Raw genomic sequence first — 25,696 nt, 5'->3', positions numbered from 1 at the left:
TGGTCTTCCCCCCCCCCCCCCACCTTATTTTCCTATCACTTACTTCCTGACACCCTCCCTTCTGATTGTGGTTTCCGTAGGGGTTGGATCTTACAACATCTTAGCTCCCTCTCACACTGGACAATTCATAGTTCACTAGGCTAGGTCCTTGCCACAGATGACTTTTGGGTGGTCAGAACTGGTGCCAGGTGGATGCTCTTTCCTTCAGACTTGGTATAGTGCTGCGTGGCACCCTATGTGCAGAGTGTCCTGCCCTGGTGAGCTGTCTCACTCCCTCTGCTCTTCAGCCCAGCATTGGTAGCTCAGAGCCTATTTCCCCCCAGCATCAGAAGTTCAGAGATTTGCAGCACTAATGCTTATGGTTTATAGCCCCTCACAGTCTTTTGCTCCTGAAGGGCTGTGGTCAAGCTGGCTGTTGAGTCCCAAGCAAATGTCCGCAGCATGGAACCACGATTTCCTCAGAATTGGAAAGAGGAAGAGGAGACTGGGGAATAGGGGTGGGTTTTTATGCCATTCTGTGTGATGTGGTTGGGTTTGCTAGTGCAGCCCCACTGCTGGTAGTGTGGGGAGTAGGGGAAGAATACTGAGTAAACTCAGTGTCAGTTGCTGGGTTCATTTATTTATTTATTAGGCTAGGCAATGGGATTAAATGACTATCCTAGGGTCACACAGCTAGTCAATGTTATGTGTCTGAGGCCGGATTTGAACTCAGGTCCTCCTGAATCTAGGGCCGATGCTCTATTCAGTACACTAGCTGCCACCCGGTTTATTTTTTAACCTTCTTTTGGATTCTGGATGTCCTAAGTCGTGGACTCAGCTGAAGTTGCTTTATCTGTGGTACATAATTTCTGTTTTGGAGAGATTTGAGAAGTTGTGGGGATCAGAGAAAATGTCTAATCTGCCGTCTTGTTGCTCACATGACCTAGAAGTTCTAGACTATTTATTTTTAAATGTTTAAATTAAATTTTATTTTTTTCAGACACTATCTGCTTTTTCTTCCATTCCCTTCTCCCCTCTTCCACTCCTCTGAGAAAGAAAAACTAAATCCCTGCTACAAACATGTATAGTCAAGCGAAACAAATTTTCACATTGTCCATTTCCAAAATCCAAATAAAACACACACACACACACACAAACAAACCCCAACCATGACTCAGTCTGTATTCTTAGTCCATCCCTTCTCAAGAGATAGGGAAGCAACAAGATTGGTCATTATGCTGATCAGAATGCTTAAGTCTTTCAAAGTTGTTTGTCTTTATAATATTGCTGTCAGTATATAATCTATTCTCTTGGTTCTGTTTGCCTCATTCTGTATCAGTTCACACAAGTCTTCTAAGTTTTCTCTGAAACTATCCTTCAACATTTTTTACAATACAACAATATCCCATCATGTGTATATACTATAACTTCTTTAGCCATTCATCAGTTGGTAGGCAACTTTCAATTTCCAATCCATTACCACCACAAAAAGAGCTACACATATTTTTTGTACATCCTTAGAGTTCATTTTGCTTAGGATTAATCTTTCCCTTAATCTATCCTCTCTCTAATTCCCTCTTTTCCCTTTCTCTGTGTCTTTTCTGTTTCCCTGTTGAGTGAAATATATTTCTACAATCAACAGAATGTATATATTTTTTATAAGCTACTGTTATTGCCCCCATTTTACAGATTAGAAAACTGAAGGTCAGATAGGTTAAGTGACTTGCCCAGGGTCACACAGCTAGTAAGTATCTGAGGCCACATTTGAATTCAGGTCTTCCTGATTCCAGCTCCACTACTCTATTGTGCCACCTAGCTGCTAGAGTGTTGACTATTCCTGACCACAGCAACATTGTTCTTTTCTGACTTCTGATAACAGTGTCTGCTTGGCAATTGATCTTTTTCCGGTCACTTCATATAAATCAAGTCTTGTGGGCTTGTAAGAGACTGCAAGTACCTTGCGGGTAGGGATCATATTTTATATTTTTTCTTTAATCCCACATATAGCATTTAGTACAATGCTGGGTAGATGATAAAGGTTTAATAATTATTTTATTTTTTATTTTTAGGGGCCAGAGTGAAGTCCATTGCAGCAGGGATTGAGGGAGATGGTTGGCTTCCAAGTTCAACCATGCATTAATTATATGTATTGATTTTCCACTGTTTCTCCAACTGTAAAATGAGAGTGGTAATCCTTGCCTTTTTGAAGAGCTGTGAAGGATTTTAGACTTCATAAGTGAATGGTGTTCTTTTTATAGTATCCCTTCATCTCTTATTTAACCCTATGTAGATTATCTATTTTATAGATTATTTGTGAAAACTAAAATCTCTGATTGCCTTTCTCTATATCAGTTAATAGGTTCGGTGGAATACTATTGTGCTATAAGAAATGATGAACAGGCTGACTTTAGAAAAACCTGGAAAGACTTGTATGGTCTGATGCTGAGTGAAGTGAGCAGAACCAAGAGGACTTTGTACACAATAACAGCCACGTTATGCAATGACTAATATTGTTAAACTGAATCCTTCTCAGCATTACAAGGATCTAAGACATCTCCAGAGGACTCGGGATGGAAAATGCTGTCCACATCCAGAGAAAGAACTATGGAAGTCGAATCGCTATCACTTATTTTTACCTTCTGTTGAATTTTGTTTCATCTTTCTGATGGTTCCTCCTATTGGTTTTAATTTTTACTAACAACTTCACTAATGTGAAAATATGTTTCATGGGTATGTAAATGTAAAGCCTATATCAGATTGTGCGCTGTCTTGGGGAGGGTGGGGGGGAGGAAGGGGGAGAAAAATTTTCAGCTCAAAAGCATATGGAAGTGATTGTTGATAAATCAAAATAAATTAATAAAATTAAAAAAAATAAATGGTCTGGCTCACAAGAAAAAAAATTAATAGGTTCTGAATCATCTCCCCTATCAGTTTCTATGAGACAAAGAAATGCAAATTAATTTTAAAATCTATCTAAGCCAAACATAATAAAAAAGGTAAATTTGCTGGTACTAGAAAAAAATTTCTAAACTCAAATAGAAATTACGTATGTGTTATCTGTTACTTTGGTATATACTTTAAGGCTGATAATTTGAAGTTGGTTAATAACAAAATCTTTTGGGCTAATGGAATCATGGGAAGGTATGAAAGTTGTTGGACTAAGTTCTCAAAATAATCCATCTCATATATTTTTATTCCTTAATACCTAACAACTCTTTTGGCAATTCATAACCACAGAATATCAAAGTGGGAAAGAACCTTAGGGTTTGGAGTTGGACGACCCTTAGAGATCATAGGATTGTAAGATCTAGAGCTGAAAGGATATTCAGAGACCATTTTATCCACTCCTGAATTTTAACAAATGAGGAAAAAGGCCCAGAGAAACATTGTTAATGAGTAGCTGTCAGATCTAGGAGCTAGTAGACAGATCTTTTCATTCTACTATAATATAGTTTGTTGACTTCCAGAGATAGTTTATTCCTTGGGAAGAAATAATCACATTCTAGATACTATATGGGAAAGGTATGGGGCAGCTCTCCTGCTATGTTCCTCTGTCAGAGCATCTGACTCCTTATTTAGGTCCCTTTCAACTGCAGAGCTGGAGATGGTGCAGGTTGAGGGGCTGCTTCAGTGCCTAAAATGTCGTTTGTTTCCTTTAAAATCAAAGAAATTTATTCCGAGCATTGCCACACCCAATTCCTTCCCAATTTTGATGTGCCACAATAATGTTTTCTGAATGTAGTCGAGTGGGTTCCCTCAGATTCTGAGCTACAGTTTAAAGCCCAGGCAACCTGTAGCAGGAAAAAGGAGGAAGCCGGCAACATCAAACTGAATATCTCCTGCTCTTTGGGGGGGGCATGTGCTTGCCTGATGCAGCATCCTTGAGCTTGCTGCAGATGAAGAGAGAGTGATGGGACTAAAGGCCAGTAAGGAAGATGAGGGCCTGGACCAAGCAGAGAAAGGGGGTAGAACCCTAGCATGTTATAGCTGTAGACTTAGAAGGGATGTCAGAGATCAGCTAACCAAACCTTCTCATTTTATGAATGAATTCTGTCCTAATCTAACCTGGGGTAGGAATCCTAGGTAACCAGCAACCACAAACAAGGCTCCTTTTAGCCCTGATATAATCATAGATAATAATCTCCCCTCCTACCCCACTGCTGCCCCATTTTACAGATAAGGAAACTGCAGCCCAGAGAGATTGTGACTTATCCAAGTTTACACAGGAAATAAGTTGCAGAAGATTCAGGTCCTTTTGCTCCAAATCCAATGCTCATTGCATTGCATTAACCTGCCTCTTGAAAATAGGTTGCAGCATCAGCAGTGTTGGCCAGGATTTCATAATATCCAGGGCAGATTTGTGTATAATTCTAGTACCGTTGATTTATGTCACACTGTAAGTTAGGGCATCCCCCAATGGTTATACTGCAGCCAAAGGGATAAGAGTGGTGTAACACTCCCCACCCCCATCTCGTGTGCTTCTGCCAATGCCATCATTTCAGCACACCTGGCAGGATGTGCTGCTGATGGCTACCCACAGAGAGCTCAGGATGAGAGCAGCCAAGGCTGTGTTGGAAAGGACTTCGGTTTCTGTTGAATGAAAACTTAAAAGTCCTTTCTCAGAGTTCTAAGGGTGTCTAAGTGGATGATGGGAATTTATCCTACCTGGATAGCACCACCTGCTCTCTGTGCGCTCCACTCTTCCCTCCTTTTCCTCCCCTGGTAGCATAGTCTGTGGTCCTCTGTGTCCAGTGAAGAATCAAACAGAGAGGTCCATGCTGGAGTTGAGAATTCTAGGGACAGTTAATTTGTGAATTCCTTTTTTCATATGGTTGGAATAGCTCTTCAGAAGTCATCTTGTCCATTGCTTCACTTTTAGCCACAACTATACCTAAAAGGCAGCTGGGAGGTACAATGGATAGAGTGCTGTGCCTGGAGTCAAGAAGACCTGAGTTCAAATTTGACCTCAAGACACTTACTAGCTGTGTGACCCTGGGCAGGTCACTTAACTGTTTGCCTCATTTTTCTCATCTGTAAAGTGAGCTGGAGAAGGAAATGGCAAACCACTCCAATATCTTTACCAAGGAAAATGGGGGTCACAAAGAGTCAAAGAAAACTCAATAAAAACAACAACACACCTAAGTTTTGGCTACTCCTCTACCTTAGAGTGCCCTCTCCATCCTGGCCTGTCTAAACCTGCCCATTCTTAAGGCTGTGATTCATTCTTCCTTCCCTCCATGTGGCTTGCCCAGGGCTTGCTCAAGCCCTTCCCCCTCAATTCTCTTTTCTCTAAATTCCTACATCATTTGCCTCTCCAACACATCATGTAGCACCTCCTTACATCTTGTTACTTATTGTTCTTTAATTGTTTCACATTTTAGTCTTGTTTCCTAAGTTAGACCACAAACTTCTTGAGGGCAGTGTATAGTACTTTTTTGTTATCCCACGGGTACCAAGCAACAGATTGGTAGTGTCTTGTTAACATATATAATAAAGTCTGAATAAATTCTTATTGAGTGATGAGAGACAGCATGGCTTAGTGGGTAGAGATTGAGAACCTTCCTTGAAGTCAGGAAGACACTAGGTTGAGGTCTTGTCTCTGACACAGACTTGTGTTTTGTGTCTATTTCTGTCTATCCCATCTGAACATTTAAATCATGAACTCCCCTTTACTCTTCTACTCTTTACTTGCCCGTGATGTTAACATCAATATTTAAACATTCACAGAATCATGGGTTACTATGGGTTGCCATGTTTGAGTATTTGAGGATCAATGATTTAAAACCAGGAGCAACTTTAGAGGTTATCCAATTCAATCCCTCAAGTTACGGATATAGGCCATAGGCAAGAGTCACCTAGCTCTCAGTGTCCTAGGCAGCCCTCTAAGACTGTAGGTTATAGTTTGTGGTCTGCATTGGTAGAAGGTGTTTCCGTACATGGAGTTCCTACTTTGATAAAGTTGCAGGGCAAAAAGGGGGGGTAAGTCAATTGATAGATGTGCATTCTGTGTTATCTTAGATTTTAACATGTTCACATAGGGGTGTTTGACAACTTCCTTCCATCACTTTTTCCACTGTCTGATGAACCTTATGATCAGGCTGATTATATTCCAACTCTGAGCAAGTCCCTCTTGCTATAACTTACATCCATTTCAACTTGACTGCTCAGTGGAGATGGAGACCATCTGGTCATACTTCTGAGAATATCAGCACAGTTTATAAGGAAGAGTCAAGGGGGGAGAGGGCAGTTTTTACTTTAGTTTTTTTTTTTTTGAGGCAATTGGGTTTAAGTGGCTTGCCCAGGGTCACATAGCTAGTAAGTATCTGAGGCTGGATTTACACTCAGGTCCTCCTGACTCTAGGACACCCTCTCCATAGAAGTCAAGCTGGCATTTTGGTTGTTCTCTATACACTGCTTTTTATCTCCTGCCCCTGTGACTTTGAGAGGCTGTCCTCTGTGCCTGGAATACTCTCCCTCCTCAACTCTGACTCTTGGAATCTTTAGTTCCATTCAAGGATCAGCTTGATTGAGTACCACCTCTAGAAAGGGGCCTTCTCCTGATCACCCCAGCTTTTAGTGCTCTGTCCTCAGACCCAGAAATTACTTACTTAATCTGTATGCCTGTTGTTATACTCAGTAAAATGTAAGCTCCTTGAGGACAAGGACGGTTTCATTTTTGTGTTTGAATCTCCAGTGTCTAGGGTAGCAACTTAAACCCAGCAAACACTTAATTGAATTGAACTTGCTGCTGCTTGGAATAATTTTTTTTTTATGCCCTCCCACCTGCTTTGAAAAAAAATCCACCAACCATAAAATTTTTCCTATGTCCCTTTTTCTATCTTCCTCTTTCTTTTTTTTTTTTTAAAGCAGCAACAGACTAGCCAGCCATATTATAGAGGTGGAAATAAAGCTGCCCCAATATTATAAATGTCTTTAAAATAAATCCGTGCATTTTTTTTTTAGCATCTAACCACTGCTCACCTTGCAGCCCTGAGTTCCCAGATCACCCCCTCCCAGCCCCTAACCAAACTACATCTCAGTCCTTGAAAATGCACAGAGACGCCTGGCTCCCTCGCCCATCCTTCTGTTTCACTGGGCTCAGTCTGTTTTTCTCTCTGGGTAAGTTAGACTGTCCATTTGCATGCTCCTGATGTGGAAAAACAGCAGCTTGAGCTGGAAGGGGTCGTGGAGAGGGGGACTTTTTAGGGTGTAGCCCCATGTCCTAGTTGTGGGGTGGGGGTAGGGATAGACGTTGCTCCTGAGCAAGAGATGCTGTTACTTGCTTTTGACATAGAAATTTGGGGAGGGGTGTGGATTCTGTGATACTCTCCTCTGAAAACTGTAAGCCACAAATGGCAAAGGAGAGCGTTCTTCCTTCAAGTGTTCCTGAGAAAGATGGGGTTTAGGTGAAGGTGGGGAATCAGGGCAGAGGACAGATTGAATCTGTCTTATCTCTTTCTGGGATTTTCAGACTTGTTCCCACTTGATGGGGGCTTAGGATTGAATCTGATGCCCTAGTTGGAAGGGTCCGTCTACGTCAGGGACTTCTGTTTAGAGTTGTGGTTCTTGGTTCATGGGTGGATTGGGGAGCCTGGAGAGAGCATACAGAGGCTAGTGGGGGCAGAGTGTCTTCCTTTTACACCCTGGTTCACCAAGAATATTGGTCATTATTATTTTGGAAGTGTGTATGGAGGAAGGAAGAAGGGAGTCAGGTTGATTTTTTTTTTAGATAAAGGCATCAGGTGAAAAACACTTGAGGGCAATGGAGAAGGTATAACTTAAGATGGAGGCTGAGGAGAATCATACCCCACCCCACCCCACCCTTCCCCCAGATGAACTACATGGACCGTGAGGCTTGTGAATTTTAAAGCTGGGCTTCATAAATGCCTGATTAAGTCTTAACAAGATAACCTATCTGCCCCCTATACAGGGTGAGATGTGCCAGGTGAGAGGTTCAGAATATTTGTACCACTTGTCTCATTACCTGCAAACTTACTACAGGTCAGCCTGTCCGCCTGCTAAGCGGTCTGGGAAGTTAATTTACCTGCCCAACTTATAGGTGCTCTTTGCATCTCCTTTACTTTTTTAACTTAATTGTTTCTGATGCACTGACTTGGGGGTTTGCAAGCTCAAAAAATCACCATGCACTGGGCAAAATGACCTAGAGAGGCATAATCTCTGTCTCCTGGCAACTTATGTGATAAGATTGATCCCCTCATATGGCATATTGAACTATTGATAGTATAATGTAATGGAAACCACACAGGAGTCAGAGTCAGAGCACTTGGGTTCAAACCCCAGCCCTGGCACAAACTGCGTATGTGACCATGGGCAAGTACGAGCCTCAGTTTTCTCATCCGTAACTTGAGGGATTGAATTGGATAACCTATAAGTTGCTCCTAGTTTTAAATCATTGATCCTCAAATACTCAAATGGCAACCTCTAGTAACCAGTGATTCTGTGAATGATTAAATATTGTTGTTAACATCATGGGCAAGTAAACAGCAGAAAAGGGGAGTTGGTGATTTAAATGTTTAGATGGGATAGATCTGGGAGAAAAGGTCATCTGACTCATAACTGGGGAAGAAAAACCACTCAGGAACTGGGATTTCAGGAACTTCTTAAGTGAAGGAAGGCTTGGTGAGTTAGGGATTAGATTAGGGCAAGGAGGCTTTCTGGGTATAAAGTGCCATTTGGGAGATGAAAGTGGAATCGATGGAAAATAAATTTGGGAGGAATCAAGGAGGCACTAATAATAATAGCTAGCATTTATGTAGTGCATTAAGGTGCACAAAGCACTTTACAAATATTATCTCATTTGATCCTCATAATAACCATGGGAGGTAGGTGCTATTATTATCCCCATTTTACAGATGAGGGAATGGAGGCAGATAGAGGTTAAGTGATTTGCCCAGTGTCACAAAGTAGTGTTTGAAGTGGGATTAGAATTTGGGGCTTCTTGACTACAATCCTGTGTACTATCCACTATACCACCTGCTATAGGACACTATAGAAAAGGAGGAAGGGTGAGGGAGTGAGATAATATGGGAGGGCTAGGCAATTTCTGGGGTCAAGGGCAGGAAGGATTTTGCACTTGATGCATATTGTGAGAAGCCCCTATGAGTCTCTAAACAAGGGGTATGGGTTGAAGAAGGTAGCTTTGGTAGAGGCAGAGTTGATAGGATAGAGCAGTATTTTGGTTGGGGAAGCCCTTCAGTAGGAGACAACAGCGATTCAGGGCCTGCATGGAAGTGGGAGATTATGGAGACAGTAGGAGGGTACTTGGCAGGATTCGGCAGCATGATGGCTATATGGCAAGAGAAGCAATCGATGCTTCATTTCTGGATACAGTTTTCCTTTCTGTGGTTCCACTGGGATAAAGCCAGGAAGGAAGCCTGGGTGGTGATGGGATTCCCAGAGTCTCAGAGTTTTCTGTTAAGCCTTACCAAGTGGAAAGGGTAGAGGTTATGTTTTAAGTAGGCTTGGCAAGTGATGGAGAGAGACTTGTCTCTTAGCTCCATGCTTGAGATACTCTACCGGGGTCTGGAGAATGGAGGCTCCTTGGATTTCTGCTTCTGCCTTCTCCTTATTCCACTTAATGCCCGTATTCACCTAGGCCGATAGATGATGCTCAAGAAGGCTGTGAGAGCCACTAGATGGGGAATAAGAATACCTCAGTTCTCTCCAATTTGTCACTCTCTACATCATAGAATCCAGTACAGTCTACAGCTGGACAGGATTGTTCTCGATAACGTCCATAACCATTCGGCGTCCAACTGAACACCACCAAGGAGGGGGCAACCCAGTTACCTCAAGGAGAAGTCCCTTCCACCTTTGGGTAGCACTAATTGTTAGGAGGCTTTTTCTCACTTCACCCCTAAGTATACCTCTCTGCCTCTGTGTGACCTTAGCTAAAGACATCAAGGGCTTAAGGAATAGCCCTAGGAAAAAGAAACAAAAAAGACTTGAGAAATCCGGGGGAGGGGAGTTGGATGGAACAGCAGATGCAAATTTAATTTAACCCTTTCCTCATCTCTTTTAAGTGTCTCTGTCCCTCACTACCTACGCATTTGCCCTCTCTGGGCCTCGGTTTCCTCATCTGTAAAATTAAGATGTCAGACTATATGTTCTTTAAAGTCCCTTAAGGCATTAAATCCTATGATCTTAAAGTTTTCAGATGCTTCTCTCTCTGAGTTGGTAGGGTTAAGGTAATAAGCTCTCCTCCCTGTAGAGGGCTCACAGACCCTGCTCGGGAACTGCTGCAGAGGCACCCCTGCTGGAAGAAAAATGCCTGCAATGCACCTAACTCTGGCTTTCACCCTGTGAGCTCATAGGATTCTGAGCCTGCAGAGACCTTAAGTGATCAGCGTCTACCCTTCGCATCTTACGAAGGAGGAATCGAAGAGGGGAAACGACCTGCCTGTAGCCACACAATGAGGCAGTGTCAGAGTCAGGATCCCCACTCCCCCAAGCTTGACCCTCAGGAAAGAAGGATGGCTGAAGGGAGCCAGCAAAGTCCACCTCCATCCTGAGCTCATTCAGACCTGAGTATCTCTCCTCCCCAACTCTCTGGCCACCCCCTTTGCAGGATGAAACTTTGCTGTCTCCTGGGGAAGGGGTTGGGGTTTTATGGAATATATATTAACATGATTTCCTTGGCCTTGCAGGGAAGGTCATCGAATCCATCCACCTGCCTTAAGAAGGAGGGTCTGGTACCACTTACCTGCTGAGATGGATCAGGGCATCCCCTGCTTTTAAGGCTCTCTGGGTTTTACTTTCTCATCTATAAAAAGAGCCACTGGGACTAGAGTTGTTGTGCAGTCATTTCAGTCGTGTCTAACTCCCTGTGACCCCTATTTGGGGTTTTCTTGGCAAAGATACTGGAGTAGTTTGCCATTTCCTTCTCCAGATTGGGACTAGAGATGTAGTTTTAAACTCAAGTCATATGCTTACTTTAAATTTTTAACATTTATCTTACTTATACAGCAACAATCTAAGTCTTTGTTTTTTCTTCAAAAAGATTTGTTAATCATTCTTCTGAACAAAGAGACAGAGGCCGGGGAGGGGTGGGGTGGAGTGGGGTGGCTACAAACTGCCCCAAGAGGGCCCAGGTTTGAAGTCCCTGATCCAGAAGGTCCCTTTCACCTCTTACAAACAAGCAACAAACAAAAAGCCTTACTCTGACCTGGGCAGCCCTCCCTGAAGAGCCAAGTTATTGTTTAAGTTGTCCGGAGGCACACTGTCCTTCCTGATGAAGTCCACTATATTGAGCAGATGGAGGCCCCCAGAGGGAAGTGAAGCTTGCAGTTGATGCTGCAGTGCAGCTGTTTTTTTTGGTGTCAGCAAAAAAAAAAAAGTCAGAAAACAGGCCATTCTGGACAGAGAAAGGGACCCCTGTGGTTGGAGAGGTACCCATGGGGAAAACCCTGGAACACTGTACTTCCCCCTCCCTATTTTTCGAGGTAGAATTCAAGGAGAATAGAGTTTCTAACTAGTAATTCTGTGCTAATCCCATTGTCTCCCCTACTAATTATACATATTATGCTCAATCTTCTTGAAAGAAAATGAGTCTAATGAGGAACATTCTGTTCTTTTTCAGGTCTGATATTTAAGGTACAGGTGCCATTGACTTCCTTGCCCTTGAAACTGCTGCCAAGTAGAAAAGAATTCAATACACAGTATTACAGAAGGAAACACCCAGAAGTTGAGAGATGCTAAAGCCAGGCGAAGCTTGGGGTTGTGGGTGGTGTGGAAGCAAGAGTAGGAGAGGTGGAGAGAGGAAGGCAATGAGAGAAAGGGGAGGTGAAGCTTCTCCTCCTCCAGGCATTTTGGTGAAGGAAGAGAGGGTGATGTGAATACCGACTGAAAATGTGTGTAGGGAGGAGGTGGAAAGGAGCCTGGTTCATCTTCAGTGTCTTCCTCACCCCAGTTGCCACATCTGCTGCCCTTCCCTATACTATCCTAGTGAGTTGGAATCATAGAATCCCAAAATCATGGGATTTAGAGTTAGAAGGAGTCTTAGAAATGATCTGGAGCAGCCTTCCTCTTCCACAGATAAAGAAACTGAGGCCCAGAAAGAGTTAGTGACTTGTGTAAGATTATATAGCTAACGAGCAGTAATATCTGATGTTTCAATGGTACTCTAAAGAGGCAGCTGGTGGCTCAATGGATAGAGCACTAGGCCTGAAGTGAGGAAGACCTGAGTTCAAATCTAGCCTCAGACACTTCCACACTGCGTGACCCTGGACAAGTTACTTAGCTGCTGATTGCCTGACAAAATGGGTCCACTGGAGAAGGAGATGGCGGACCACTCCAGCATTTTTACCAGGAAAATCCCAAATGGGGTCCTGAAGGGTCAAACATGACTGAAATGATGCTAGTACTCTCAGGTTCGCCAAGCATGCATCGCTTCATTCCAGCAACAATGATGTAAAGTAGTTGGTATTTTTATTCCCACTCTACAGATGAGGAAATGGAGACTCACTGAGATTAAGTGACTTGCCTATGACTATCCCACAGCTAGATGGCTCAATGGATAGAGCTCCAGACCAGAGTCAGGAAAGCCCATCTTCCTGAGTTCAAATCTGGCCTCAGACAGGTACTAGCTGTGTGACCCTGGGCAAGATTACTTCACCCTGTTTGCCTCAGTTTCCTCATCTGTAAAATGAGCTGGAGAAGGAAACGGCAAATCACTCCAGTATCTCTGATTAGAACACCCTAAATGGGATCACAAGGAGTTGGGCACGACTGGAATGACTGAACAACAACAAGGCTACAAGGTTAGTGTCAGAGAAGAATTTGAACTCGGGCTTCCCTGACTCAAGGCCCAGTGCTACGCAGGGCTGCTTCTACTAGGTAGCATAAGTGAGCTTAATCATGGGACCCCCATCTGCAAATCTTTTGAGGTCTTTTTTTTGGAGGGGGGGATGCTAGGCAGTTGGGGTTAAGTGACTTGCCCAGAGTTATACAGCTAGTAAGTGTTATGTCTGAGGCTGGATTTGAACTCAGGTTCTCCTGACTCCAGGGCCAGTGCTGTATCTACTGTGCCACCTAGTTGCCCCCCTTTGAGGACTTTTTTGGCTTTTTTTGGCGGGGGGAGGGGAGTCATTTGGGGTTAAGTGAATTGTCCAGGGTCACATAGCTAGTACGTGTTAGAGCTGGATTTGAACTCAGGTCCTCCTGACTCCAGGGCAGGCTGCACCAATTTGATGTCTTACAAATCACCGGGATAACTCACAAGAGCTAGAAGGGAAGATCAAAGGTCTCCCAGACTAAAATTTCAGAGAGGATCCCCTTGACATAGAGGTTGTTAGGGTGTTAGCCTGCAGTGTAATTTAAAGGACCTGCAGATTGAGGGAGAGGGAGGAGGAGGACTATGGCAATCGTGACCATCTTGTCTGTGCGCTCAGAACTCTGAGCCCAGCCACAGAGAGGTGCCTCAGTGCACTGGGGAGAGGCAGAGTGTCTGGGGAGGATGGGAGGAGGACGTGGCAGGGAGTGAGCGCCCAGAGAGGAGAGGCAGAGTGTCTGGGGAGGATGGGAGGAGGACATGGCAGGGAGGGAGCCCCCAGAGAGTGGCACTAGGAGAGGTTTCGTGCTTCCCCTGTTGCACAACCCCCTTCCTTCACTTCATTTATTCCCCTTATTCTGTCTTCACTCCTGTACAACCACCCACACTAGGTTTCCCTTTTTTGCATCTCCAGGGCCTCTCCCCCATCTTTTGGTTGTAGGTGGCAGAGTCAGTCACCTGCCTTCTCCTGCCCAAATGACAGCTGTTCACGCTTTTCCCTTGCCTCATCACCCGCTTTGTTACCCTTATTCTTTTGCGCCTTGAGTGTGGAGGGGCTGAGCTCTTCCCTTCAACCCAGCTCCATCATCTCTGGTTCTCATGTGCTTGTGATTTTGTCCCCAGTGCCATCAGCATCGAGCATGGAGGTCACAGTTCCCATGACCCTCAATGTCCTCAATGGCACTACTGTGCGCCTGGCCTGCACCTTTAACTCCTGCTACACAGTGAACAATAAACAGTTCTCCCTGAACTGGACATACCAAGAGTGCAAGAATTGCACTGAGGAGATGGTGAGCAGGGCTGGGAGATGGGATGGGGGCTCAAGAGCAGCTGAGCTTAATGGGTAAACTGTCTTCCCTCTGGCTGAATCTAAAGTCCATCTGGGCTGGAATTTCTGCCCAGATCAGGGGGCTTCTTTAAGGAAGCTATGAGGATAGAAAGGCAGAAGAACAATAATGGGAGACCTATTTCTGTCCAGTGTTTTGGGGTGGTGGGAGGAGGAGGGAGGGAGGGCTTTTTGGCAACCAGGGTCTGGGCCTGGGAGGGAGGTGAGAGAGTATGGTTGGTATTTTTGTGGTAGCTTTAAAAATTCCCCATTCTGTGCTCCCTTTCTTTCCCCTTCATGACCAGTTTCTTCAGTTCCGGATGAAAATCATTAACCTGAAACCAAACCGTTTTGGGGATCGAGTAGAATTCACAGGGAACCCCAGCAAGTATGATGTGTCTGTGACCCTGAATAATGTACAGCTGGAGGATGAGGGCACCTACAATTGCTATGTCATGAACCCGCCTGACCGCAACCGTGGTCTAGGCAAAATCTACCTACAGGTCCTAACACAAGGTAAGCCTCAGGGTAGGAAGCCAGGGGAGGGAGTAAGTGAGTCAGGGCAGCTAGAGGGAGATCCTCTCCTCCTCCTCTCCTTTCCTCTTCTCCCTCTCTCTTTCCCTTTTCCTCCTCTCTTCTTCCTTCCCTTTCTTTTCCTTCCTTCCCAAAGACGAGTGGAAGTAGCCCTCAGAAGAACTATTCACCAACCAGGAGTAATTGATGGCAGGTGAGTGGGGAAAGCTGGTGAAATTATTTGCTCAATCTTTTTCTTGAGCGGGCAAAGCATCTTGGTGAGTTTTTTTTTTTCATTGTAATGGGCAGGGCTGTAAAGTAAGACATGTGGATTCCATTCCAGGTTCTGGCCCTGACTCTAAGCCCCGGGAGAGAATAAGGGTTAGAAAGCAGTTCAGGGTTGGCGATCCTGCCTAGTCACCAACCCCAGTGTCATCTGTCCTCCCTTCCTCCTATCAGTGCCCCCTGAACGTGACTCAACGGTGGCTGTGATTGTGGGTGCCTCAGTGGGTGGTTTCTTGGCTGTCGTCATCCTGGCACTGATGGTGGTCAAGTGTGTGAGGAGGAAACAGGAGCAGAAGCTGAGCGCGGATGACCTGAAGACCGAAGAGGAGTGTAAGACAGATGGGGAGGGCAATCCAGAAGATGGCACCAAGTAAGGGCGGGTGGTCTCTTGGCCTTCCTCCTCTCCTGCCTACCTGTCTCCCTCTCATTTCCCACCCTATACTGTGTGCTCCTTGCCTACCCTCTCAGTGTGCTTCTCTTAAGCCAGGATTCCAGCCCCCAACTCTGCCTCCTCCTCACAGACCTCCCTCCCCCCCTGCCCTAAGAGTGACTCACCTCTCTTCCATCAGAGACGCCCACCATTAAACCAGCTGGGAACTGAAGTTCAGACTGGGTGCAGGAAAACAAAGGGGCCTAGTAGATACCACTGCCCATATAAATGCCCATCTTCTTCCACAAGAAGAAGGTAAAATGGGATGGCCATTCCTGCATGAGAGGTAAGGAACTCATGCCAGGATCCTAAAGATGAAGTGTTGGGAGAAGATGATGGAGGACGAAGAAATAAGCCCCCTCAGCCTGTCCAGTACTTGGTTTGAGCCTCTACTACTGTATCAGTCTTAGAGAGAGCCCTGTTTAAGGGGCTGTTCTGGCATTATTGGAGCTACCCCTGAAGATGATCCTATCTGCTGGTTTCTGCAGAATTCCAGAGATTTTTTTCTAACAGAGAATCCCCTCAAAGCTCATCAAGTTTTTTAGGGGTGTCTGAATGAGTTTCTATAGTTTGGGGGTTTCTGGTAGACTAGTGTATTTACTAGATAGTGAAGGCTGGGAGCAAAACCCAGGAGAAGCAGGAGCTTTTGTCTCAGTATTCTCTGTCTTGGCCCTGTTATCCTCCCCAGATCATCTACAAAGTTCTTCCACCTCATTATTCTATGCCCAGGAACCCCTTGGGTTTTTAGGGTGATCTTACTAGAAGAAATGGGAATCACTTGAGCTGGGCATGGGTGAAGGGAGTGTGTAGTTCCAGCTAGGTATGCTGACTGGGGGTGGCTATTTTGGCACTGGTTGCCTAGTGACAGGAAAGCCTCAGTTGTAAATCTGGTTAGTGGTGGAGACACCTTTTACTAGCAGTCTCTGCTGACTGCCTTCTCAGATGAGATGCTCACTTCCTCTCCCTTCTCCCAACCTATGCCTTAGGAACACTCAGTGTGTGTGTGTGTGTGTGTGTGTGTGTGTGTGTGTGTGTGTGTATGGGAGAATGGTAAGAGCAAAGGGAGACACATTCTCAGCTGAAGTATGAGTACTGAATGTGGGACTCAGAAGAATGGGGATAGTGTCTTTCCAAGGTCCACTTTGGACAGACCATTTCCACAGGGTCTCTGACTAGTTTGATTTGCTGTCCAAGTCCATAAATCAGGTTAGAGACCAGAGATGAGGTGGGATGAGGAGGAGGTGTTTTGGAGGGGGCTTCAAATCTCCTTATCATTTAGACCTAGAGTAGACCTCAATTCTGCCCACTTATGGTGATGGGTGGGACTAGGGGAGAGGAATCAAAGACACTACCTGAGAGGAGACCTAATTTTCACTGCCAATTTTCCAGCTACCCCAAACCAGAGATGTAAGAGTTGCTTCAACTTGTACTTTCCTTAGCTCCTTCAGGAGGAAAGATGAAGTCTGGAAACATTCAGTCAGGACACTGAGTCCTCTGAGGATTCCACCACACTCTTCCCTGGTTCATCTGTGCCCAGGAAGAGTCAGGCAGGCTAACTGGTTCTCTAGGCTGCAGGAGTTTTTTTTTTCCTTTAGGCTTCTGGATAGTTAAGAGGGAGTGTATGGAATGCCCTCCTTGGGCTGTAGATGAAGGGGGAATTGATCATTGCCTTTCCTTTCCTTACTGTAACTCCTCCAGACATTTCACAAAAGGATTCTGCTGCTTTGCTTTAAAAAATGTATTTGAAACAGAGGGAGTCAGAATAATGGGAAATGGAAACACTAAAGATGTTGGGAAATGCCTTTATGCTACAACCTAGGCTAAATTCACTCTGAGCCCTGGTTGGTCCCTTGCTCCATCCCAGTATTGCATCTCTAGGGGACAAAATGTCAATGGCAGGGCATGTGGGTGAAAGAAGAGGTGAAGGGAGGGGACTGAGACAGTCTTCTGAGACAACATTCTTGCCCCCGACCACCTGGCCTCTCAGGTTTCTGTGGCTCAAAAAGAACTGGGTAAGACAGTCTGAAACTCTGGGGATGCACACGAAGCCATAACAGATAAGCGAACTACCAGCTCAGCTCTTTGTGGGACCAAGATTATAATAATTTTTTTGTGTGTGCATCTAATTCCATCTCTGTAGCTAAAGCCTAAGCCATTACTGCTGGGTTGGAGTTTGGGAAGAGATGGAGTAGGAAAAGAGGGTGAAAGAATAGGGGAAGGGGAGAGGAGTTTCACCTCCAAGGGTTGAAGACAGAGCTGCTCTAGGGCAGGGTGAAACATTACATCCCAACTTTCTCCATCTTGTTCTTAACTGCCAGATCAACACTGCCAATAGGGCTAGGGTGGAGTGAAGTTCAGCAGGCTGGTCATCTGGGGTAGGTTGGTACTGGCTGTCCCTGAGCAGGAAAGGAAGACCATGGGGGGACTCTTACCTGTTTTTATTAGTACCTAAGGAGGGTCACTCACTTCTTCTTCTTCTTCTTCTTTCTTCTTCTTCTTCTTCTTCTTCTTCTTCTTCTTCCTCTTCCTCCTCCTCCTCCTCCTCCTCCTCTTCCTCTTCTTCTTCTGAATGTACCTTCCCTCTGTCCTCTCATCACCTCTAAATTTCCAGCCCATTCTGATTCTGGACACTATTCTTCCCTGGGTTTTTAAAGTTTCTGAGAAGAAGTTGATTTTCCCTTCTTCCAGCCTTTCAAATATTTCAAATATCTCCAAGGGCCAGAGAGGATCTCTTCAAGACTAACTTCAATTAAAAAAAAACAAACAAGCATTGATTAAGCATCTGTTCTGTGTCTTTGGGGTACAAAGACAAAAATGAAACAGTCCCTGTCCTAGGGGAGCTTACATTCTTCCTGGGAGAGGGAATACAACATAAACACAGTCTATACAAAGTCATCTCAAGAGGGAGAGAACAACAGCTTCTAAGGGAATCAGGAAAGGCCTTGTATAGAAAGTGGTGCCTGAGCCATGCTTTGAAAAAAGCTTTGGATTCAAGGAGGTGGAAATGAGAAGGGAGGGCATTGGACATGGGGTGGGGAACCACCTTTGGAAATTCGTGGAGGCAGGAGATATAATGTTATATATGGAGAACAAGTTTGTAGGCCAGTTTGATGGAACAGAGTGCAAAGGGGGAAATGATTGGAATCATATTGGAGAGGGCTTAATATTTCTACTTTATCCTAAAAGCAATAGTAGGTCACTAAGAAATTTTGAGTAGGAAAGGGACATACTCAGATCTCTGCTTTTTTTTTTTTTTAAACCAGACCTGTGATTTCATTAGTGCAGGGAGTTTTCTCCATCAAAGCATATTGACATCTAGAGCCTGGGGAAGTGAGAGTAAGTGACAGGTAACCAGTATGTATCTGAGGCAACATCTGAAGCCAGGTCTTCCAGATTATGAGACCAGTTCTCTAACCAGTATACCGTGCTATTGAAAAATCTATACTTTAGGAATCCTAATTTGGCATGTGTGTGTGGAATGGATTAGAGACAGGGAGGGAAGGGGAAGAAGACTAATAAGGAGGCCATCGAAATAGTACAGGAGTGGAGAAATGAAGACCTTGCCTAGGGTGAATAGAGACTTTGTGAGTGGAGAGAAAGGAATGAATTAAAGAGCTATGGAGGTAGAATTAACAAGATTTGGTCAATAGAATAAGGAGGTGAGGAGAGAGAGGGAAGAGTTAGAAGAGATTCCAAGGTTGTGACCTGTGTGAGTGGTAGGATGGTGGTGCTCTCAAAAGAAAAAAAAGGGAAATTTGGAGAAGTGATGGGTTTTGGAAGACAGAGAGAGAGTTTGGACATGTTGAATTTGAGATGCTGAAAAGATGGAATGTCCAGGTAGAGATGTCCTTCAGGCAGCTGGTGATATGGAACTTTAGGTGACACATAGATTGGAGAATCATCTTCATAGAGATGACAATTGAATCCATAGGAGCAGATCACATCACTAAGGGAGACTAAGGAGAAACAGAAGAGCTAGAACTGAGTACCAGGGTATTCTCACACTTATTGGATGTGACCAGGATGATGAGGCTGAGAAGAGGTGGTAAAAGAGGCAGGGGGAGGCCCAGAAGGAAGCCAAGGGAGGAGACTTTCCAGGGTAAGGGTGGTCAGCAGTGTTAAAAATGGCAGAGAGATCAAACAGCGAGGACTAAGGATAAGCTATTGGACTGAACAGTTTGATAACCTTGTAGAAAGTAGTTTCAGGGGAAGCTAGGTGGCACAGTGGATAGAGCACCTCAGAAGGACCTGAGTTCAAATCCGGCCTCAAACACATAACACTTACTAGCTGTGTGACCCGGGGTAAGTCACTTAACCTCATTGCCTAGCACCTCCCTTCCCCCCCAAAAAGAAAGTAGTTTCAGTCTAATGGGGTTGGGAAGAGGGTAAAAGGTGAGGAAATGGATGCATTGAGTGAGGATAACTCTTTCTAGGGGTTTAACTGTGAAATGGAAAAGAGATATGGGACTATTGCTTGAGGGAGGGCAGGGTCAAGTGGAAGTTTTTAAGTCTAATAGAGAGCCAGTCAGGAACCAGTATAAGGATTGCCTTGCAGCACATTAGATAACAAAATTGTAGTGAACCCAGTCCACATGATTGTGTGATTTTGTCCCGGATCATTCAACAAGAGAGTAGGAGCAGAGAAGGCAGAGTAGACCAAGCACAGAAGTTTGGCAGGGTTTGACTGATGACGGGGTAAGGGAGCAAGTGATTCAAGAATAGCTGGTAAGGTACAGTTGACTTGATTGACATAGAATCAAGATTATGAAAGGAGAGAGGAAAGGCTAGAAAAGGGGCAATGAATTAGGGGGACAAGGAGGCAAGGATGGAGATTAAGCCTGGGAGGAATGAGATGGAGGGCAAGGTTGAAGGAGAGAGGATTGTGGCATTTCAGCTGTCTGGCCCATGAAGGCAGAAGAGTTGTGAATGATTGTCCATCCCTCTGTGTACCTGAAGTAGAATGAAGATGGAAGCTATGGGAGTTTAGGAGGCTTACAGACTAAGGCCAAGGTATTTGAGAGGACATTAATGCATATATTAAAGCTCCCATGTATTTGGGGTAAGAAGATTGTGACCAAGGTATTGAACTCCTTGAGAAAAGGTGGAGAATGACTTCAAGGCCTGGGGATTATTTTGACAAGAGTCAGAACCAAGTAAAAAAGATGGATGGAATGAACCTCAAAACAAGATAGGTTGTTGCATAATGGTGGTAAAAGTACAATCTAGAAGTGAGAGTGAGGAGCAGATGATGTGCCTACTTTTTCTTCTGGCTCAGTATGTCAGGGAGAATGGACATACAATGCTTAAGAGAATTGCTAAAGATGCATTGTTTGCTGGAGTTTTCATTATTGCAAGAAGATGGAAAATGTGAAGTGAAAAGATACAGTATAAAGAGTAGATTGTTCACAATGGAATAGAGGCTACAGAAGGTTTAGTGGGAGGCAGGGCATGGCAGAAGATCTGGACTACGCATGGGAAGGAATGAGTTAGATCAGGATGAAAGTACACAGAGAAATAGGAAGAGCTTTTGCCTCATTTGCCATTGACTCTGAATCATGGGGATGAGGGTGTATGTGGGATTTTACCCACCATTTAATGGGGAATTACCAGTTCACAGGAGTTATCAACCTTCTAGGGTGATGATTGAGCACAGAGTCAGTTTGGGTCCCACTGGTCCTGACGCCCAGAAGCCCAGACCTCAAGGATGGAGAAAGAATAAGAATTAGATTTTGTGCTTTGGATTTACACCTGAGCCTCATCTTAAGATGGTGGGGATCGTAGATCTACCACTAGAAGAGACCTCACAAGCCTTCTGGCCCAACCCACTCCTTTTACAGACAACAAAGTTGAGGTCTTAAGGACTTTAAATGACTTGCATAGGGCCACACAGGTAGTGTTAGTTGTGGGATCTGAACCCAGGTCCCCCTGACTACACAGGCAGTGTTTCTTCTGCTTGTATTACAAGGAAGTACACTCAAGAAATACATAGCCTGGCTAGGTGTGCAGGTACTCAGCTCTCAATATCTGGAAATAAAAGCTTTCCCACACAGCTGCCCCTCATCCGCACCCCCTCGACGACTTCTGGTGCCCTGAGGCTCAGGATCTGTGTAGATCCATCCTTGGTGCCTAAAGGCTGAGGCCAGAGATGAAAGTGAGAACCAGTGTTAGGTTCCTGGAAGGCTGAGCTCCACCCATGCTCTTCACCCATCCTGGAAGTTCATCTCAATCTAAGTGGCAACAAGGCATATTCAGGAGAGAGTCTTGCTCAGCCATGATCCCCTTTGGTTTCAGCATCCTTCAGTGATGATTCCTGTGAGGTCATCCAGTTAAAACAGGGATGTTGCTGGGTTTACCCCATAATCATTCCCCTTTGTTGGAGGTGGGGAGGACTTGGTCCTAGGGCCAGCAGTTATCAGGACTGATAGCATTTTGAGAAGTTATTTGCAAGGCCTTCTAGCTTTATTCCAAGAGCTCCTGAGAGGAAATCAGGATTCTGGTACGCTTTCCCCAGCTTTGAATCTGTGGTAAAAGCTTCGGGACTCATGCCCTTAGCTAGAGAAGAAAGAGGATTAGACATTGAGAGTACCCAGTGGTACCCATCTCCTCTATGTTTTCAACTGTCTGCTGAACCTAAGACTCTCCTTTCCCTACACTGCCCCTCCCAAGCTGCCTTTCCTTCAAAAGACTTAGCCTTCCCCCTGTTACCCTCCATTGGGACATCTGAGTAATTTCTTTCCTTGCCCTCAAGTAGGCACTCATTAACTTCATTTTTAGCTATAGCAGCCCTTTCTTTCCTCTGACCCTTTCCCCAATATTGTTCTAGGATTGCCATCCACTTTTCTTCTGCTTTCCTTCCCAAGCCTCTTTCCTTGTGAAAGGAAATGGGCTGGTCAATCATGAAAGTTAGAGTTTATGAAGAAAGCACAAATTTTCAGGATTGAAATGCCTTGGGATGCCTTGGATCCTGTCTTGTAAAGAACCCCTTGCCTACTTGTCCTGAGTCATTATTTATAAAAAGAAAAAAGAGAAACTGATATCATATGCTTCTTAGGAAAGGGTGGGCTAGTAGTTATTTACAAGGGAAAGTAAATCAAGTGGATAATGAAAGATACTGGCCAGGTCCAGAGTGCTAAGTCTGGGCCACAAGAATGGCCTGAATCATTTGGAAAGGGTAATGAGATTTTTCCTTCCTATCCATGTCTTAATGGACAGAAAACCCATGTCTTCAGTATTTCCTATCTCTTGCTGATGTCTTCCTTTAATTGCAACTTGTTAATGCCTCCGTATATAGATGTGCTATGTGCTCTATACATACACATACTTCTGCATGTATGTGTATGTTATCTATAGATATAAAAACATCTTGCTGCACTCACCATAAGCTTGTTTTATTTCAAGGTGTTGTTTTCTCATTGTTTTTTTTTTTCTGGGCTGATTTCACCAAGACCAAATCATGGAATGTTATATTGCTTTTTGTACCCTTGGAGGAAAAAAAAACATCTCACAAGACTAAAATTTGCATTTAATAGTTTGTGTGTGTGTGTCAATCAGTGGGGGGGGAGGACGTACTGGAGGGGATGCACCAAGAAATGAAAGTAGTCCTATATCACTGCCGATGTACAACTTGGGGAAGAAGATGTTTCTCTCGAGGAGTATTATTGTTTGGATCTGTCTGTCATAATAAACAGTTTGCCTCCACCCAAACCACCTGAAGTTGTGCCTCTTTGGGAGAGGGGAGAGAATGTGAGTGGGCTAGAACATCATTGCAGGAATACCCTCTCGTTTCCCTAGCTCCTTGGTACCTTTCACCTGAGCATCTCAAAACTACAAAATGCTAGAGCTGGAAAGAAACTCTGAAACTTACAGCAACCATGGTACTGGCCTAAGGTCACACCCATAGGAAATGGCAGAGCCAGCCTCTGTCCCATTCCTAAAGCCAATAAAGACAAAGCACTCTTCCCCTATCTTCTTTCCATTCCTCCCCAGCCCTCCACATCAGTTCTCCTGTGGGTCAGTGTTCTGTCTCTCTGTCTACCCCTCCTCAACCAGGGTTCTTAGGATACTGTTGGACCATCCACCTAGATTGGAAGGAAGAAAACAAGCATTTATTAAGCACCTATATGTACCAGGCACTGTGCTTTTAAACCTTTTACAACTATTATCTCATTGGAGCCTCACAACAGCCTTGGGAGAGCTGTTCCATTATTATACCCATTTTACAGATGAAGAAGCTGAGGTAGGCAGAGGTAAAGTGACTTCCTGTGGCAAGCTGGTAAAGGTGTGAAGCTGGATTTAAACTCAGGTCTTTTTGGCTCTAGGCCCAAGCTTTATCCTCTGTGAGGAAAGGGTGTATAGAATGACTGCACCTCCATCCCAAGCTCCTTGCATGTGGAGCGTCTTTGTCTTTTTGGTCATTGGATCTAGCCCTAGAATAAAAGAGAGCTGCCATGTTGCTGACGTTGCCACCCGTATTCCTCCCTGGTGCTAGAAGAGCTATATTCTTCCTTTTCTTCAGCCTCCAGACAGTGCCTGACTAAGAAGACATTTCTCCTGCTGCTGTGGAGGCAGTGATAATGGAGAATAACCGGCCAGTGTCCTTTTGTAATACCCTCTTCTGTTCTCCAAAAGTTTGGGGGGGGGGGGTTGCATGAATGGAGAGAGGAAGGTGATGATGATGAAGATCTAGGCTTCACGATAATACCTTTCATTTGCATAGCATGTTCAGGTTTTCAAATAATTTCCAGCCTTTTTTCCACAAACAAACAGCTTCTTTGGATTAAGATACTATTTTTTTTTTGAAACTTTCAAAGCGTGGGATATGGAGTAAGGTGCATTAGAGGGAGTTTTCTACTGTGCAGATAGGTAAACTGAATCATGGGTATTTGCTAGAGGCAAAGATGAAAAAAAAACCCAGGAGTCCTGACCCTTAAGGCATTCTGCTTGGCTTATTCTACCAGGACAGAGTTAGGAAGCAACGCAATGCAGAAAAAATCCTGGTGTTCTGCCAAGCTAGGCACCTTCCCTGACCCTGGGAAGGGAGGGAAGAGGGAGCTGGGACTGGGGTTGCAGTTGGCTTGGGCAGCCCCATTAATGAGAATTTGTGGAATTGTCAGTTGTCAGGGAAAGTGCCCCCACTTTGTGGGAGAAGGGTTGGTTCCCACTTCTGATGGCCGATTCAATTGTCAGTTGCCTATGCCCAGTTCTTGCCACGAAGGGGAAATCTGTGAAAAGTTGCTCTGGGTTGCCACCCACTCCTACTCCTACTTGTATAGGGCAAATGTTGCATAGGAGAAGGAGAAGCAAAGATAACACTCATGTGGGTTCTCAGGCACACCTCAATCAGAAATATAGGGCCAGAAGGGAGGGGGGGGGGAAGAAAGGAAATGTTTTTGTAGTTCTTTTCTATAGAGAGACCCAATATGCATGAGCATGGAGATTTACATTCATCACCCTCTCCTAATGCCAGCTGATCCCTCCATCCCTCACAGTAGCCTGCCCCCCTGAAGTCTGACTGCTACCTTCTTCCTTTACCTGTAACGAGGAGGAGACTGAAGAAAGAAGTGCCAGAGCATCTCATCCTTTGATGAGAAGAGTGCTTTGAAATCTTTAAGTGGAGGGACCAAGAGGCAGTGGGGCTGGAAGTGGGGCTCTGATGCTTCTTTACCACAGGGGATAGGATAGTTGGAGGCACTTCGGAAAGATGAAGGTCCATTCCACATTGTCTTTAGTTGTTCCTCCCCTTATAATCCACGAGCCTTTTAACAGCTGGCAATATCACCATTGAAAGGGTAGTAGACTCCAGATGGCTATAGGGTCACCATGGCCTGGCAGGCTGCCTCTTCTGCTGTGCCCAATCCTCTTTCCTTGAAACTGCATCTCATCCAGGGCTCCAAAAGTACAGGACTGCCAGCTGCTGTGAGTTTTCAAGGGCACTAGTCTTTTCTGTCCTAGCTTTGGCCTCCCCAAGGGCATGTGAGAGGGAACTTGGAAGGACTGCAGGGAAGGAAATCCATTTAGAAACATCCTAGAATTCCAACTTCAGTGTGTTGGGAAGAGGGGTGCTAGATAAGAAACCCACAGTTCTGTAGAGGTTCAATAAAGGGTGACAGGCTTTTAGAATCCAGGCATCAGGGAGCAGTAGGAATCAAAGGGAAGGAGGAGGACCAGGAAGTGACAAGTTCATGTGTGGTACCTTCACTTCTCCTAGACAATAGTCATGTTGAGAATCTGTGAGGTGCAAGGTGGACTGAGCATGGGGCAGGAGGGGAGAGATGTCGCTAGGTGTAGACTAAGCCGGGCTATTGGGGGTTTAAGGGGAGGGGCTTTTCCTCTTTTACCCTAATGAAGTCACCTTCCTCCCTATCACAGCTGTCCC

The 25,696-nt window shown here is 44.8% G+C and overlaps 1 protein-coding gene across 1 annotated transcript; it reads left to right on the top strand.

The window, feature by feature from the left end:
* Positions 1-6,840: 6,840 nt before the first annotated feature.
* SCN2B (sodium voltage-gated channel beta subunit 2) lies at positions 6,841-23,025 on the top strand. The gene is made up of 4 exons (XM_020984769.2): positions 6,841-7,098; positions 13,892-14,058; positions 14,399-14,609; positions 15,066-23,025. Exons 1-4 carry the CDS (start codon positions 7,029-7,031, stop codon positions 15,263-15,265), a joined length of 648 nt encoding a protein of 215 aa, XP_020840428.1. The 5' UTR covers positions 6,841-7,028; the 3' UTR covers positions 15,266-23,025.
* The last annotated feature ends 2,671 nt before the right edge of the window (positions 23,026-25,696 follow it).

This window comes from Phascolarctos cinereus, unplaced genomic scaffold (assembly GCF_003287225.1).
Source record: "Phascolarctos cinereus isolate Bilbo 61053 unplaced genomic scaffold, phaCin_HiC Scaffold_726;HRSCAF=1367, whole genome shotgun sequence".
Taxonomy (NCBI): Eukaryota; Metazoa; Chordata; class Mammalia; order Diprotodontia; family Phascolarctidae; genus Phascolarctos; species Phascolarctos cinereus.
This window is presented reverse-complemented; position numbering and strand designations above follow the sequence as displayed.

Coding starts and splice junctions, on each gene's coding strand:
- SCN2B (XM_020984769.2), top strand. CDS start 7,029: ATGCACAGAGACGCCTGGCTCCCTCGCCCATCCTTCTGTTTCACTGGG. Junction 14,059..14,398: donor AGAATTGCACTGAGGAGATG/GTGAGCAGGGCT, acceptor CTTCATGACCAG/TTTCTTCAGTTCCGGATGAA. Junction 14,610..15,065: donor CCTACAGGTCCTAACACAAG/GTAAGCCTCAGG, acceptor TCCTCCTATCAG/TGCCCCCTGAACGTGACTCA.